At 45.5% G+C, this 17,500-nt stretch overlaps 1 protein-coding gene across 2 annotated transcripts in view; it reads left to right on the forward strand.

Moving 5' to 3' along the window:
- vat1 (vesicle amine transport 1) overlaps window positions 1-17,500 on the forward strand; it is a 36,038-nt gene that overhangs the window by 5,781 nt on the left and 12,757 nt on the right. For both annotated transcript variants that reach the window (XM_080009445.1, XM_080009446.1), the window contains exon 2: window positions 1,175-1,382. In XM_080009445.1, coding sequence (XP_079865571.1) covers window positions 1,175-1,382 — 208 coding nt within the window. The remainder of the gene's footprint in view (window positions 1-1,174; window positions 1,383-17,500) is intronic.

The raw sequence follows: 17,500 nt of genomic DNA on the forward strand, positions 1-17,500 counted from the left end.
GAGGGAGGGAGGGAGGGAGGGAGGGAGGTGTGGAGAGGGAGGGAGGCAGGGACGGAGAGAGGGAGGTGTGGAGAGGGAGGGAGGGAGGGAGGGAGGGAGGGAGGTGTGGAGAGGGAGGGAGGGAGGGAGGGGCGGTGGGGAGACAGAGACAGGGACACAGACAGGATGAGACAGAGGGGAAACAGGGAATTGAGGGATTCTGGAGGAGTTCAGGGGAAACCAGGGGACGGGAAGCGAAAGAGAAAGGAGGGAAGAGAGAAAAGCAACTCCTCGGTCAAAGTGGGAGGCAGGGAGGGTGAAAACAGGAAGAGGATTAGAATACTGCGCCTGTTTCTACTTCCTGTGTCCCTCGAACGGGCCTTCCGGATTGGATAGCTGCCTCACTGGGGTGCGTGTGTGTGTGTGTGTGTGCGCGCATGTGTGTGTGTGTGTGTCCAGGGGGCTCTGATAAGGGCATTTCAGGATAAAAAAAAAAAGAAAAATGAGAATGTCGTGACGTGGTTCGGAAGTAGGTTTTCGTTTGGTTTGCGTGATAGGAAAAACATTATGTAACGTGTGATGGATCGTTAGTTAAAGAGATGGTTACGTGACGTGTAACGTATCTGCACGTATTAAATCATAATAATTATAATAATAATAACACCTTTCCGGTCTTAAATGTGCTGTAGCGGTCGATCCTGAAAACGAGTCGCACATTTATTTATTTTTTAAATTGAAATGAAATAAATGTCAGAATGGAGGTTAAACTCATTTCTGACGGATTTACTTTAAAACGATCTCCATTCATTTTTCATCGCTCGAGTTTGGCGCCCGGGCTCTGCTGCTCATCACTCCTGGTGAGGTGTAAGGCTACACTGGCGTGCTTAGTGGGATAGAAACATAGGAGTGATGGGCTTGGATCCCCTCCACAAACAGGTGGATGCAGGGGAGGTGGGGCAAAGCAGGAGGGCAGCCCCGTTCATTTTAACTCACTAGTACAGACTGAGAGTGTCAGCTTGGGGTATTGATCGACTTATAATCGTTTTTTCCTCCACGAGAGACATCCAACATGTGTCAGAAAAGCAGAAAATCAAGTCGCATTTTTTTCAATATCCCATTCCACATGGATGATGATATCAGACCTTAATGCGTCAGCATGATTACTCTCACGGTAAACTGTTGTGATGCCCCTCAGGTCGGCGACAAGGTGATGGTGCTGAACCGCAGCGGCTTGTGGCAGGAGGTGGCGGCTGTGCCCGCCACCCACACCTTCCTGATCCCAGAGGGGATGAGCTTCGAGGAGGCGGCCGCCCTGCCCGTCAACTACGTCACCGCCTACATGATGCTGTTTGATTTCGGCAACCTGCGGCCCAACCAGAGTATCCTCATCCACGCCGCAGCAGGTGAGCGACCCTTTGAGGCCGATGAAAAGGACGAGATGAACGTCAGATGACGGATGGAAAACAAATCCCTATTACGTCTTCATATCAACAAATTAAAGAATCAAATCAGAGCAGATATTTTCATCAACATATTGCTGAAAATGGTGGATTCCCTCATCAGTTTCCTCGAAAGTAGAGGTAGAGTAGAGGTATAGTAAAATAAAGTAGAGCTAGAGTATAGGGTGGTAGAGTACAGTAGAAGTAGAGTACAGTAGAGGTAGAGTAAAGGTAGTGGGGGGTAGTGTAGAGGTAGAGTAGTGTAGAGGTAGGGTATAGTTAGATTAGAGGTAGTGTAGAGTAAAGCTAGACTAGAGAGAGGTATAGTACAGTCGAGGTAGAGTAAAGGTAGAGTAGAGGTCGAGTGGTGTAGAGGTAGGGTATAGTTATATTAGAGGTAGTGTAGGGTAGTGTAGATGTAAGCCAAGTACAATAGAGGTAGAGTAGAGTATTGTAGTGTAGAGGTAGAGTAGTGTAGAGGTAGGGTATAGTTAGATTAGAGGTAGAGTAGAGCTAGAGTAGAGGGAGGTACACTACATTAGAGGTAGTGTACAGTAGAGGTAGAATAAAATAAGAGTAGAGGTAGAGTAGTGTAGAGGTAGGGTATAGTTATATTAGAGGTAGTGTAGCGTAGAGCTAGAGTAGAGGGAGGTAGAGTACATTAGAGGTAGAGTACAGTAGAGGTAGAGTAAAGGTAGAGGGGGGTAGTGTAGAGGTAGAGTAGTGTAGAGGTAGGGTATAGTTAGATTAGAGGTAGTGTAGAGTAAAGCTAGAGTAGAGAGGTAGAGTACAGTAGAGGTAGAGTAAAGTAGAGGTAGAGTAAAGGTATAGTAGAGGTAGAGTAGTGTAGAGGTAGGGTATAGTTATATTAGAGGTAGTGTAGAGCTAGAGTAGAGGGAGAGAGTTCATTAGAGGTAAAGTACAATAGAGGTAGAGTAAAGGTAGAGGGAGGTAGAGTAGAGGTAGAGTAGTGTAGAGGTAGAGTAAAGGTAGAGGGAGGTAGAGTAGAGGTAGAGTAGTGTAGAGGTAGGGTAGAGTTATATTAGAGGTAGTGTAGAGTAGAGCTAGAGTAGAGGGAGGTAGAATACATTAGAGGTAGAGTACAGTAGAGGTAGGGTATAGTTCGATTAGAGGTAGTGTAGAGTAAAGCTAGAGTGGAGAGAGCTAGAGTACAGTAGAGGTAGAGTACAGTAGAGGTAGAGGTAGAGGTAGGGTATAGTTATATTAGAGGTAGTGTAGGGTGTGATGTAGAGCACAGTAGAGGTAGAGTAGAGAAAGGTAGAGGTTTGCAAAGAGCTCACATAAAGGGACCTAGTTTTCCTTGCTTGTGCACATACATGTTGGTCTCTGATGGGTCCACTAACACACAAACAACTCAAAAAGAAACAACTCAATCAGTTTTTTGGGAGCTGTCCATTTCATGAAAACGTGTGGTGAAACGAGCCGTTCGGCTTTGCTGCCCTAATACAATTCACCAAGGGCGTTATTCTTATCGTAACCGGCCTCCATATGAGTTACTCCACCCACGGCTGAGCGTTGTTGGCTTACGGACCAGCACAAATCTTTTAAAAGAAAGAGGAATTAATACCGGCGATCCGTGACAACATTTCAGACGATGGAAATGTAAGTATTTGCTGTGTTTCTTTCTGTGTGTGTCCAGGGTAGGTTGAATGTACCGTAGGCTGCGGTGCACGACCTGCTCCGCCCTTCTCCGGACACCTCGGTGAAAGTCTGAACAAACTTTTAAACAAAACCTTGTGGATCTAATTTGAGTGAAGATTCAGTAACTGGATTGCTCATTTCTCGCCTCAAATTTGTTTAGAAACAGATTTTAGTCGATTGATAAGGTACAATCAGTGAAAGTTTACAGAGTCAATAAAACAGACTCAAGGTCGAACCCCATTGGCTCAGAACTAGGAGCTTGGCTGCTCATTTACAATTAAAGCCCATTTTGGAACACCATGGTGTCGAGGCATGTCGCAATGGCTTGAATGCATAATCTGAGTGATATTTTCAGCAAAAAACTTCAAAAACATGTTTCGGGGACCTCAGAGACCATATATTAACTTGTTGAAAAGGAGCATAATATGTCCCCTTTATTTAGGGCTGCCCCCTGAAAGTCTGAGTGGGATCGTCAGTCAGAAACCCGTCAGTCGACTGAGATTCTTCATTTTTTTATTTTTTTTTCTGTCAGTGTGCATTACAATAACAGTATAAAACAGATAAAAGCATACGATAATGAATAACATTTAAATGAGGAATTATAAATAAGGGGAATTATAAATAGATTCTAATATGTGGGAATCGAACACGGCTCCCCGGGCGCCCTGATTGCCGAGCCCCCTTCCGCCAAATAAAACAACTAAAAACCGTGTGGGAAGGGGGCACGACCTGCAGGGATGGGTATCGTTAAGATTTTAACGGTACTACTACTCTTACCGATACTGCTTATCGATCCGGTACTTTACCAGTACTCTTATCGTTTAGTTTTTTTTGGGGGGGGGGGGGGTTTGAGAAAAACTAAAACAAATTAAGAGCAGAATTAATACTGCGACCGGGGCACAATCTGCGCTCGCCGTGCCAGGGCCACTCACTCAGATCCGGGTCTCCTCGTGCCTGCGGGAGAGCCAGGCAGAGGGAGGCCCCGCCCCCTCACGCCTATCTCCATATCTCCGGCGGTGGAGCGGGAGAGAGCGAGAGAGAGATAGGGGAGAGATGTCTCTTCTGATAGAAGCGAGAAGGCCTCTTAGATGGATATCTTAATCTAATTGCAAGTTAGAAACGGGTACTATAGCCTAAGTAAATAGAAAATCTATTTTCTTAATTTCTCCAAAACCGTTAACAGTACCAGTAACGTACTTTCAGTAACGTACTTACAGTCTTTAATCATTTAGCCCCGACAGCCATTTAATACCGGTTCGGTTGGTACCCAACCTAGGCATGAGTGATCGCTCCTACCCGTCCGAATAATCGAATACTCACATTGAACAGCCGAATTCGATTCGACTGACAAAATTCTGAGTCTGGTACAGACCTACCTTTAATATTACTTACGTCATTATTTTATATCAGTAACTTATGTACTTAGCTTTAAGCCCAGTTCCAATAACACATGCTTGTCATACTCTGCGACAGTGGTTTACGGTCGTAGTTTGGAAAATGAAATTTGTGGCAAGAGTTGCACGCAGTGTTCGACTCTCCGTCCGAAATTAATGAGATTACGTCGCTGCCGTTTGTCGGATTCAGTGTAAAGTGAGATGCGCGCCGCAATAATTATCCAATTACTGGAGAGTCGGGAGGGTCTCCCACCATTACTACACATGACGTCCTGCAGTGTACTCCACTGACGGTGCCGTCCAGACACCTGGCAACTCGGGTAATGTGGGGTCAGAGGCCACGCCCAGTGGGTGGGGCGAGGCGAGGGGGATGAAAGCACCTACACTGGGATCTGATGGAGTGCGAGACCCTCAAGATCAGACCAGCTGCAGAAATAACAGTCCAATCACCCCAAGGAAGCGCTCTCAGGTTCTAACTCTTTCTCTCTCTCTCTTTACGGCTCCATCTCTCGCTCCCCATCTCTTTTTTTTTTCCCCCCCGTCCTCTTCCTCCCTTCCTGCGCCCGTGTGCCGAGAGGCCATGCAGCACGGGGGACAGTGCGTGGGTGTGGGAGGCCGGACATAAGTGGACGCAGATGATCCTTGCATCTGCGTTCTCTCTCTGCGTCCGGCACAAAGGGCCCCAGGTGTTTGAGGGAATGAATCCATTAATTCATGACGTTGTAGGAGATTTTTGTCGTATTCGCATGCTTCGTCCGGATGCGTTTCACAGCTAATTTACTCACAAAGCTGAGGATTTTTTTGTCTGAGACCTTGGAGGGGTCGGCGGGGTTTAGATTCGCGCCGACTTCCATGTGAAAATTGCCGTTGCCAGAGCTCAGGGTGACAGTGTGGTCCTGCCGTAAAGGGAGCGCTGGACACTGCCCGAGCCAGACTGCGTGACTGCCCTCCCTAGAACCAGTGTTTGGTTTGTCTGTTCTGGGCTACTGTAGACGAAAATGGCGGTGCAACATGGCGGCCTGCGTGGAAGCGTACCCGCTCCCTATGTAGATGACAACGGCTCGTTCCAAGGTCACAAAAACACATCGATTATCTTTTTTCATGGGATTGTACACCAATTAAAAACGCACTTATAAATATTAAATTCCATTTCCGCCAAGTATGTTCTGTAAACCAGTCAATCCACCGACCAGGAAGATTGCATTGCAATGAATAGAATTTTGATGCAAATGATGAGCATCCCTCTGACCCAGAGGTGCCAGAGCAGAGATGAATCACAAGCTTGTTCTTCTTTCTCAGAGCGATCATCTGATATCAGGATGCTGACAGCGTATGACCGAATCTATTACAGAGGCCATTTGCGTAACCGTCATTCTCTTCCCCCCCTGCATTTAAATGTATTCACTTAATAGTCGTTACTTGTTACCATGACAACTCTTTGAACTCAAACAGGATTCCTAAAATAAATGTGAATGCAAAGTGTTATTTTATTAATTCATTCATTTCCGCTTCTTGTAATTTGTGTTTTTTTCTTTGTATTTTTACTGGGAAATTGCGACCGGTACTTGATTGTAGTAGGATTAGTTGCAGTGGTTAACATTGTCACACACACGCACGCAGGCACGCACGCACACACACACACACACACACACACACACACACACACACACACACACACGCAACACACACACACACACACACACACACACACACACAAACGTCCTGAGTCATGTGACCACTCTACGCTCCTGGTGCTGGGTGCCGCGCGCAAGGCGGGTTTGTTCCCACCCCGGAGCCTGTCAAACACTTGTGTCATTAGGATCAGATTAATCAGATCAGAGCTACCTGCTGTGGAAAGAGGGAGCGACGGGGAGAGGGGAGGAGAGAGAGAGAGACAGGGGGAAAGGGGGGAGGTGGAGGGGGAGATTCTGAATCAAAAAAATACTGACAGTCTTTAAAACAGTAATCTTATTTACATTTACGTTTACATTTAGTCATTTAGCAGACGCCTTTAATCCAAAGCGATTTACAAGGGAGAATAACATTCAAGCTCCATTGCGACAGAGACATTAGTGTAACAATAAATACTGCTCGGTAGTGCTAAGTAATTGTGGGTCAGGAGAGGAGGTACTCACTGAAGAGCTGGGTCTTCAAGTGCTTCTTAAAGACAGAGAGGGAGGTCCCTGCTCTGGTATCAATCTTATTGTTGTTGTGGCCAAAATTGAGAGACTTCATATCAGTTTTTGACATTGACTCGTACTCATTGTAGGATTAAAAAAAATCCCTTTAGAGATTTTATTGCCTTTATGAAAAAAAAAAAAAAAGGATTCAAATTCACTGCAGGTTTGAATGTTATCACCGGGTTCCAGGCTTAATTGATTTCTTCACTGCTTTGAATATCAGCAATAACGTAACACGGTTTGCAACTTCCAAAATGAGCAAATATGAGCGATGAGCTGCAACGATGTTATTTTGAGATTTCTTTTATCAGGCTTAGGGATCAGAACATTTTCACCATGTGGCAGTTCCGCCTGCCAGACACCACCCGATAGGCGGAGTTTTCAGGGCCCTCTGACACAGAGACACAGGCAGAGATGTTACAAACATGCCAGTTCATTGGAGTGGACAGATGGAACAAGCCGGGAGCAGATGGTCACATGTCGTGACAAAGGCTCTGTGTGTGTGTGTGTATGTGTGTGTAGGGTTTACCTGTTGCTCGTTGATTGCTCCGATGAGCAACAGGCGTACAGCCACCCTGATCCCGGCCACAATTACTACAATAAGAGCCAAGACAGGTGTGGCTGCTCAAACCACACCACCCCCACACCACACACCAGTATTGACCTGGCACTGGTATCGGTATCAATTCATGTCGATGCACTTTCATGCCGTTCATTCCACGACTGCCACGTCACTACTACATCACTCCTACATCTCCACTTCCTCAATGCTTTATTGCTACATCTCTGCTACACCTCTACATCTCTGCTACATCACTGCTACATCTCTACATCTCTGCTACACATCTACTACATCACTGCTACATCCCTACTACAGCTGTGTTACATCTCTGCTATATCGTTGCTGCATCCCTGCTACATCTCGACTACATCTCTACTACATTGCTGCTACATCTCTACAAGATCACTGCTAAATCTCTACTACATCGCTGCTACATCTGTACAAGATCACTGCTACATCTCTACTACATCACTGCTACATATCTGCTACATCACTGCTACATCTCTGCTACATCACTACTACATCACTGCTACATCTCTACTACATCACTGCTACATCTCTGCTACATCTCTGCTACATCACTGCACAAAATGTTCTCTACAAATCAAATGAAACTTTGCTCCTTGGTGTCAGTTGACCATTGCATAGTGCCGAGTTGGCAGTGCCCAGCGTGTGTGTGTGTGTGTGTGTCTTTGTGTGTGTGTGTGGGTGTGTGTGTCTTTGTGTGTGTGTGTATGTGTGTGTGTGTGTGTATGTCTGTGTGTGTACGTGCATGCGTGTGTGTGTGTGTGAGTGCTCGTGTGTGTGTGTGTGTGTGTGTGTGTGTATGTGCGTGTGCGTGCGTGTGTGTGTGTGTGTGTGTGTGCGCACGTGTGTCCCCTGCTGTCCTCCCGCCCAAACAATAGCTCATTGTATTTCCTCCATTCCCACCTCGCTGCTCCAGCGTTCCGCACATCTGCATCCTCCAACCTAAACCCCCTCCCTCCGTCTCTCTGTCCATCCATCCATCCCTCCACCCCTCCGGATGACTCTCGCGTACCCGTGCTCGGCTCCTCATCATCGGGTTGACCGCACGTACTCCCTTTGTGTTTTTCCTCCGCAGGGTCTGGGTGGGTGGGTGCGGGGGGAAGTTCCCTGACATTTTGGATGTGTGTTGCGGGGCTTCCACTGTGCCCGTCCACCGGCCTGAACTCTCCATGAACCACAGCGAGTGTTTATGGTCTGGCCTTGCGCCCGTCACCACACCCACTCCACGCATTCTTGCATACTTGCGTTGTGTTTTTTTTTTTTTTTTTTACGTCCAGTGATGAAGTCCACCACTGTTTTATTCATGAGTTCTGGAGCGGGAGCCGAGTCTGGTTCTAAGTAGGACGCTGCACTTTCGGCCGCAGACAGAGATTGTGTAATCGAAACTACATGTTGCAGCAGGAATATCCAAACATCATTCTGTGCATGTGGGTTATTTCGGCTTCGGAGCCCGAGGTGCTTTGGGCAAAAGATTCGGGATTCTTTCCTTCGGTCCAGTGTGGTTTTATTCGCTGTGAACAATGGAATCTGGAGGCTGAAAATTTCAAAATTGACAATAGATCTTGTATTTTTATTTTCTACTGGCCTAGAACTGTGGATACAGGATTCTTCATTGGCTTTGAAGAAATTGATAGCTAATTCGAGGGATTTCTTTTATGTGAACTAGGCCACTTTTTAAAGACACCGGCAGACAGTGCTTTCCTGATATTATGAATACGATGTTTTGTGACTGATTTCATGGTAATTTTTTTTTTCCCCTCCTCCTTTTTGCCATTGATTTTCTGCAGTCTTCTCCTTTAATGGTGCAGGTTCCGTGTCCACAGGGCCCAGCGGTACAAAAAGTATAAGCTTTTTTTTTTTTTTTTTTCGCCACAGATCCGAAGCATTGCGATCTAGCTTTGCGAGTGAGACTCTAAACTGTTTTGCTTTGTTCAGCCCTTCCTGTCTCAGAGTACTTCCATACCGAACATCCCATCATGTATGAGCTGCATTTGCCGCGAGACGTACAAAGGACTTGTTTGTTAGCCGCCACATTAGAATGCACTCATGCATATGGATGCATATGTGTTTATGAAGGACGAAAAATACAAGTTTGTAATGTGTAACTTCACTTATGTCGAGTTCTGTGACACTGTAGGACAGGAGGTTGCCAAACTGGAGTCTGTGTGCCCCCCCCAGGGGTCCCCCTGAGGAATTATTATTATTCATAATTGTTTTATTTTATTGCACTACATGTTTTCATAAATAATTAAATCAATTCAATGGAACGCCTTGTCCATCGCAGGTTCACACACATTCATTGAGATCGCCGGGGGCAATATGGCGTCCGATGACCTGGAGGGACCCCCGCTAACAGGAAGAACGTGTCACCTCCCCTCAGATATGGATCCAACACAGCATTTGAACCAAGGTCAATTGTGTCACCGTGTCACCTGACTCAAGCAATGGAAAGACAAAAAAAACAAAAAGTATCCAGTAGAATACAGCGTTCCATGTGTCAGTATGCGGTTTCTTTGCCGTGTATTTCCTATTCATTATTCACTAGATGAGGAATCCGGGGTCCTTGTCTTTGGAGTTTCAGCCCCAGTGTAATTACAGTGTTCCAGTCGCTCTGGATCCAGGCAGACAAGAGATCAGCCGATCCCCCGGTAATGGTCTCCTCTCTCCGCCCTGATCTGTCTGCGCTGGAGGTCTCACCCCACTTTGGGGGAATGCTAATTCGCTCTGACCACGGAGAACGCTCGGCTCGGCTGTCTGGGCGTGAGTCTCCCGTACCCGGTGCCCGGAGGCAGATCAGCTGCGGTGATAAAGAGAGGGAGAGAGAAAGAGAGATAGACAGAGAGAAACCAGGGCAGCGACCCCCGACCCCCCCCCCCCCCCCACCAATCACATCGCTTCTCTCAAGCGGCCATCACTGCAGCCGCTGACACATGACCCTGTGACCCCCGCCGCCCAGTACCGCTCCACATTGCAGGTGTATATGAGGAGGATTGTGTGGGGGTGTGTGTGTGTGTGTGTGTGTGTGGGTGCGGGTGTGGGGTTGGTTTGGGTGGCATTGGTTTTAATTCACCTGTTTATTTTTTTTAATACACCTGTTTATTTTTTAAATTGTACCATGTTTTTTTCCTGAGTTTCTGGTACACTGAAAACAATAATTGAATCAACTTAAAAAAAAAAAAGTGGAAAAAAATTGCTGTTTTTTACAAAGGATTTTACAAAGGTAAAATCTTTTTTTTTTTAAGTTGGTCCAGTGATTTGTTCAGTGAAGAAAATATTGATTCTCCTATGAGAATCAGATTTCCACTGATTTTCATTCTCATAATCTCATAGATATGTGTGTGTGCGTGTGTACGTATGTGTGTGTGTGTGTGTGTTCTTGCTCAGGAAGCGCAGGCACAGTCCCCTCACATGGCCACAGGATGTTTTTATAATTCACTCGCGCAGTCACTAAAAATGGTTTTCCTCTGCGCTGCTGGAGAGAGAACACACACAGAACACGCTGCTGTGGCCTGGAGCGTGAGCACGGAAACGCGTGCGCGCAGACGCACACACACACACACACACACACACACACACACACGCATGCACACGCACGCACTCGCCACAAAAAAAAATTGCATTACATAATCTGGAGTAAAACCTTAAAAGCAAGCGTTTCCGAGGTAACCACAACTCCAATCGCCATTTGAAGGATAATGACAAGTTTAAAGGAAATTCTGGGATTCATTTAACCGTAGCTTTATATTCTTTAACCGTTGGGCGGTCAACCCGTGCGATAAGTGTCCGAATTCGTTAGATTGATCCAGTATCGAGAGAACGACTTTGGCCGATTGGTCTCGGTTCCCCCGTTGCACGATGTGATGACACGCTGTCGACTCCTCATGATAGAAAATGAGGTTCGATTCCAGGTTGAGAAAGTAAAAGTCCCGTCCTGTTTTTGCTCCAGCCGTGCACCGAACCAGCTGATACCACTCAGTAGTTGGACCTCTGGGCTGTTGCTAATTAGGAAATCCAGATGCTTGACTGATAATACTTTTCAATTTCAGAACCAGGAAGTCCCACATCTGGTTAACAAGCTGGCTAATGCAAAGGAAACAGTGGAATTGTATTAGACGGGAAAGTAAGGCCTGGGAAGAACATCTAGACACAAACCCACCGGTGCGGCCGCTATTTTTAATCTGGAACCAGAAAAATAATGTTTTCATCAGTACTGATGGAGGATTTCAGCATTTTCTTCAAAATCTGAAAAACATCCCGGTGTCCCCATCAAGCCCAGGTGTCCAACTCTGGATGTGGAACAGGATCAGCAGCCTGGATTCCACAGTGTGTGTTTTTTTTTTTTTTTTTTTTTTTTTTTTGGTAGGGGAGAATTCCTCTTCCCTCTTAGCGCTCGTGCTATAGACGCCAGGACGCCACGATTTGTGCCAAAATGCGAAACCGAGGACACGGAGCGGGACGGGGGAGACAGAGCCCAGTGTGACTCATAACACATGCCTTTCCCCCGTCCGACGCAGAACGGACAGGTGGCTGCTTCTCACTCTCGCTCCGTCCCCAGTGTCAACAATCCAATCCAATTTTGAGCAGAACAAGTGGAATTAGTGTGAGGAATCCGCCTAAGTCGTCCCTGGTGACGCCTTATTCTCGTCTCAGGGATAATGAGACAACAGCAAAACCCAACGATGGAATCCCAAATACGCCAAAAGTCAGCGGCAGGCTGATCTGTTCAATTAAACATAATACTGAGCACAAATATAAATAAGAGCTCATTTCATTAACATGTTGGAAGCAGATTATAAGCAGAGATATTTTCCTTTTATCACAGATTACCAGCCTACAGCGATATTGCAATTTTTATGCCAAATAAAATTAGGATCATATTTAATGAATTTATTTCATGGTGTTACAAGGTAACCTGTATGAGCGATATTTTGTTTCCCAGTAGGAATGACTTGGTTTCCATTCATCGGAATATGTGTGTGTGTGTGTGTGTGTGTGTGTGTGTGTGTGTGTGTGTGTGTGTGTGTGATTAACACACCTCACCAAGTTGCTGGCAGAAGGGACCACAGGACTGGACTGGAACGAAATAATGGTTTTATTTACTTGGTCCAGTGCCGGTGGACCTCACTTCCTGTCCCCGACTGCTTATCCCCTGATTGGATAACGAGCTACACCCGGTGCTTTGAGATCGAATCAAACGCAGCATTTAATACAAATGAATCAGAGGCCAGCAAATGTCACAATGATTTGTGTGGAGATCTTTAGGAGGAGAGCGAGGAGTCCTGACAGCGGTGGTGACGGAGAACTGCAGCGGCTAGACGTCTGCAGAAGCTGGTACTGGTGGAGACGGGGTGTAGACCGGGTGGAGGTTGCAGCTAATACTGAAGGAGATGGGTGGAGATGTGGTGGTGGTAGAAACTGGTACCAGTGGAGATGGGGTGGAGCAGGCACGTGCAGACGAGGGGGGCGAAGGGTGCCCGAGCCCCTGCCTCTTTGCCCCATGGTGCCCTTTTTATCAGGCGCGTTCGAGCGTGAATGGGCATGGAGGTAGCGGATTGTCTGGGCAAGATATGCATTTGCAGATGAGGAGTGTATTGGCGTGCCTCCGATGTGCGCACAGCGGAGCGCAGGTCATGGGCGTCCCGATGCGCACCATCACAGCTGCGCGTGGTCCGCGCTCCACTGTGCCGCTCCGTTTCCTTATGGAACGAAACAAAACACTGTGCGACATAGCAACACTTGGTCACTCACTCTTTAATCCTTATATTGGACATCAACCCTCCAAGGTACTGCATTTAGCATTAAGAAAATGCTAAATATGGCAAACTCAAGCCCAACAGATATCTGTAAAACTGCAATGTCCCGGTTTTCAACATTTACTCCCAAATGATCCTGGTTTTCATAATAATAATAATAATAATAATAATAATAATAATAATAATAATAATAATAATAATAATTAATAAATATAGCTACAGGCAGCAATACACAGGCTCCAGTTTAGTCGTGTTTGATACGTATTACAGTGTCCCGAGTTCTCTGAAACGCAGAGCGATTTTCCGAGTTGACTTGAACGCAGCATGGGCTCCCCCTGGTCTGTCGTCTCCCGGTTGCTCGTCTTGCGGAGCAACCACTACGGGGCCTGCACAGCGCAATCCTCCTGTCTTTAAAACAGCCGTCGATGTTTTCCTGGAAACCGGAACTTCCCATTTTTATAACTCACAGTGTTGTCGGTGGAAATAGAGCTGCACTCTTGGACAGGTGACGGACGGGTGATCATCTGATGCCTTGAGGGGCTACAATGACGCAGTGATGTAATTACGCGGAGACGACTTTCTGTGATTATTTATAGTTTTTTTCCGGGTCCTAGTTTTCGGATGCATTTCGTGTCCATGAAACGCATCAGGGACTCCTACAGTTTGTGTCTTATCTTACCTGCTTGATAGTTTGTCAGGCAGGTACCGCTCGCACGATGCGAATGGATGTTTGTAGCCACAACCTGCAAATATATAACAAATTGAAAGATGATGATGTCACAAAGCATCTAACTCGACAAACTCATCTCTCTCCACCGCCCGACCGGAAGTTTTAGAACGTCGGTGTCTTGGGAATGCACGAACGTTCAGCTATTTCTGGTCAAATTTCATTGGTTCATTAGATCGATATGGATGAAACTTGAACCACGAGATGTCTGAGACGTCCCGGTTCCAACGAGCCTCAACCGTGTCTGTAGGTTCAGGGGTTGTCGTGTTCCAGACACTTTTAGCCAGAGAAATGCCAAGGAGAATCACAATAGAATAGAATAATAGAATCGATCTAGGTCTGGACCCCTGATGATGATGATAATAATAATAATAATAATAATAATAATAATAATAATAATAATTATTATTATTATTATTATTATTATTATTATGCTAATTTGAGACGTTTTCAGTACTTACATAGACATTTATCATGTTCTGTCCCACTCATTACCCAACCCAATCAAAAAAACACAATGCACCGCGCGTCTGAATTTGTCTGTTGGTGTGTCCATCAATCAATGTGTCGTTGTCAAGGTTGCTGCTAGCCCATCACAGGCGCTGTGAGCCACAAGCGTCGTAGGCACCCTATGACATCGTAGGCAGCCTATGACGCTTGTGGCTCAGTCTGACACAATCTGCCTCAGGTGCGTGCATAAGCCCACATACCTGTCGACCCTCCCGATCTCCCCGTGCTTCTCCCGTATTTTAACGCTCTCTCCTGCTGTCCTCCTGTTGAAATATGTTCCTGTAAATGTCTGTATTTGACCCGTAACCTTTCTAAAAATAAATAAATAAATAAGGCCTTCTCAGTCACTTTCCCCCGTTGCCCCCCCACGTTAATGTCAAAATAAATTAGTGGCGTTAAGACTAATTTGCGTTAACGCATTTTATCGCGTTAACTTTGACAGCCTTAATAAATAAATAAATAAATATATATATATATATATATATATATATATATATATATATATATATATATATATATATATATATATATATAAACTGAACTAGAGAGGCAAAGCAGAGATTAAAACAATAGGTGCGTAATGGACCAACATTACAATGTGTGCACATACTTGCTAAGATTAGGAGGATACCGGCGCCCCTTCCAGAATGTTCTCCCTCTGTGTGTTTTAAATATGTGAATGTATGGATGTGTGTGTACGTGCGTGTGTGTCTATGCGTGTGATTGGGTCGGGAAATGGAGGAAGGAATTCTTGGCAGAGCAGAGCGATCTTGTGATGGAGGATCAGTCTTAAGGTCAGCAGTCTGAGGCTCCTTCTCAGGGAATCGGGTAAAAGGTGGCGAATGCGCTGAAAAGAGCAGGTCGACTGTTTGAAGCATCTCCGTAAGACTCCAGCGGAGCTGGGCCGTTAATGATTTATTTGATTTTTAAAAAATCGATGTGTCTGAATTTGCATGTGCTGATGTGTGAACAAGAGCTACGCATAATGTGAACGTTTGCAGGTAAATAAATGTCTTTATGAATAGGAAAACACATTTACACCTTGATACCTGAATCTCCATATTAATGGTCTAAATGTTGGATTATTAGATTCATTCATTTCTTATGAGCCTTTGGCACTGAAATGCCAAACTGAAATGCCACAACATCTGTTATTTCATAACTCTGTCCATACGGCGTAAGTGTTTTTTGAAAACATTGATGATGGCTCTTCCTAAAATCAAATAGGACAAATGTGTTAAATAAAGAAAGCCTTGTCACATTAGATAGGATTCACACACACACCCTAAAATATCTGACTACCTGAGGCTGCCGTCTGTCTAACGTGGACTGGTGACGAGGTTACGACTGCTATCCAATGACTCCCGCTTACACCCGAAGGACGAGTATCAATGGAACAAAATGGTTCCCGTTGCTCAGTCATCGGCAATTTGGCTGAGGTTTCCCTGGCAACAGAAACTTGGTTTTCTCTCCGAGGAATAGCAGAAGTCGTGCTTTTCTACAGCGGCTCGACAGCACTCCCCTCCTACTTCAGGAGCCTTGATTTGTTATTTCATCCGTTCTCCGCTCCATCTCAGCAGGCGTGGTTTCCGACTATTTTTCGGTCCTACCGTCAGTCATTACCAATGCTGGAGTGAAAGGATTCGAAGTGGCATGAATATTCTTGAACCTTTCCTCAGAGAGGGGGCACAGAACGCTTTTCGGTTGAATAGAATATCACAGATATTCTCCTTTTGTCTTGGGTAGAGATTCCTTATTTGGGAATATGTTGTCCCCAAACTGATTGATGGCAAAATAATTTATACTAAATGTTCTGGTACTAAGTTGTACGTCTTTCTCGTAGGTGTTTGATGTTTGGATTGGAGTACAGGTACAACCTGTGAGATTCAAAGGTCCATCATCATCCTTATGCAAACCAAAATGTACGATTCATATGTTTATGGTCTAACATTATGCATTTCACAACTCAAGTGCAACGATTGAGGTCAAATATTAGCTGTAATGTGGAAACTGCCTTCCATCTGGAATATGGATTCACTGCATTCATGCAACTTAAATATCGGCTGTTATTGTGTTTTCCTGAAATCTCTGCATTGCCTGTGAGCTCCGATAAAATCCACCAACATCGGACATGTTCCCACATTCAAGCCTCTGGGATGTCCTTTTTAGATTTTAGTTTTTGAAATCGGGTTTCCAGCAATGCAACAAATGCAAGCCTTGGCCATGAATCTGTTGGAGTTTGTGCGCCGCGGTCTAGTCAGTAGATGATTTGTCACACCGTGTTCACAATGAGAATCTATCTTATTTACCTGTTGTGAATCCGCCGCCTGTGTTGTTCTTTTCCCTCCGCCACCAGATACCATGTGCACTTTACTTGGCCAGGCATGAATGACCTTTACGAGTGCCTTTCATTTCAAGTCCTCGTTCAGCCTCCATTTCAAAAAAGCTGTCGCTTATCAGTCACCTATTACTACTTACTGTGGCCGCTTCTGCAAACAGCTCAGCCCTTTGCAAAAAACTATGTACACATGTGTTCAAATACAGCAAATACAAACACAGATACCCCAAACAGCAGTCGAAGCACACATTCTCGCAACGCCCGGTCTCCAAAGGTCATCGTGGACAATGCATTGTTATTTCTCCGCTGAAATGTTTACGTGATTTATGAGAGAATGACGCCTATCTCCTCTCCTCGACCAAAACAAGATACCTCAGCTGAGGAAAAATGGCTTCCTGGGAATTTCAGGCAAGCCGACCTGAATAGGCCAAGTATTTCTTAGCGGTGTCATTTGAGGCACAATGAATACTTTCTCCAGAGTTGTCCGAATGCGAGTGCGTCTGTGCGGCCGTGTGTGTTTTCCTCAGTCCAGTCAGGGTAATGTGATTGTATTTAATGTTCTCGTTACCTTTCCCCTGAGCCGAACACACAACCGCGGTGTTATTGACTGCCCTGTCTGGGACAATAAATAATGCAAACCGCATTTCCCCGCCATAGGAAGAGATATGTGGAATGGGCTTTTAGGTCGACTTGAGCAACTGTCCCTCAAGGCTTAGTTTGGTTGAGGCCTCGGCGGCTCCCTAAGTGACCATTACCCGGGAAAACATCCTTAAGCTTTAATACGTCTCTCCAGTCCACAGACCAACTGCTGGATGTCAATAATGTGAACAACCCAAAAGGTTTTTTTTCTTTTCTTTCACCTATCCATGAGTCATGACGTCTCTTGCCAGACCAGAGGTTTTGCCAGAGCCAGACTGAGTGTCCCCTGG

This window comes from Zeus faber (assembly GCF_960531495.2).
Source record: "Zeus faber genome assembly, chromosome: 11".
NCBI classification, from domain to species: Eukaryota; Metazoa; Chordata; class Actinopteri; order Zeiformes; family Zeidae; genus Zeus; species Zeus faber.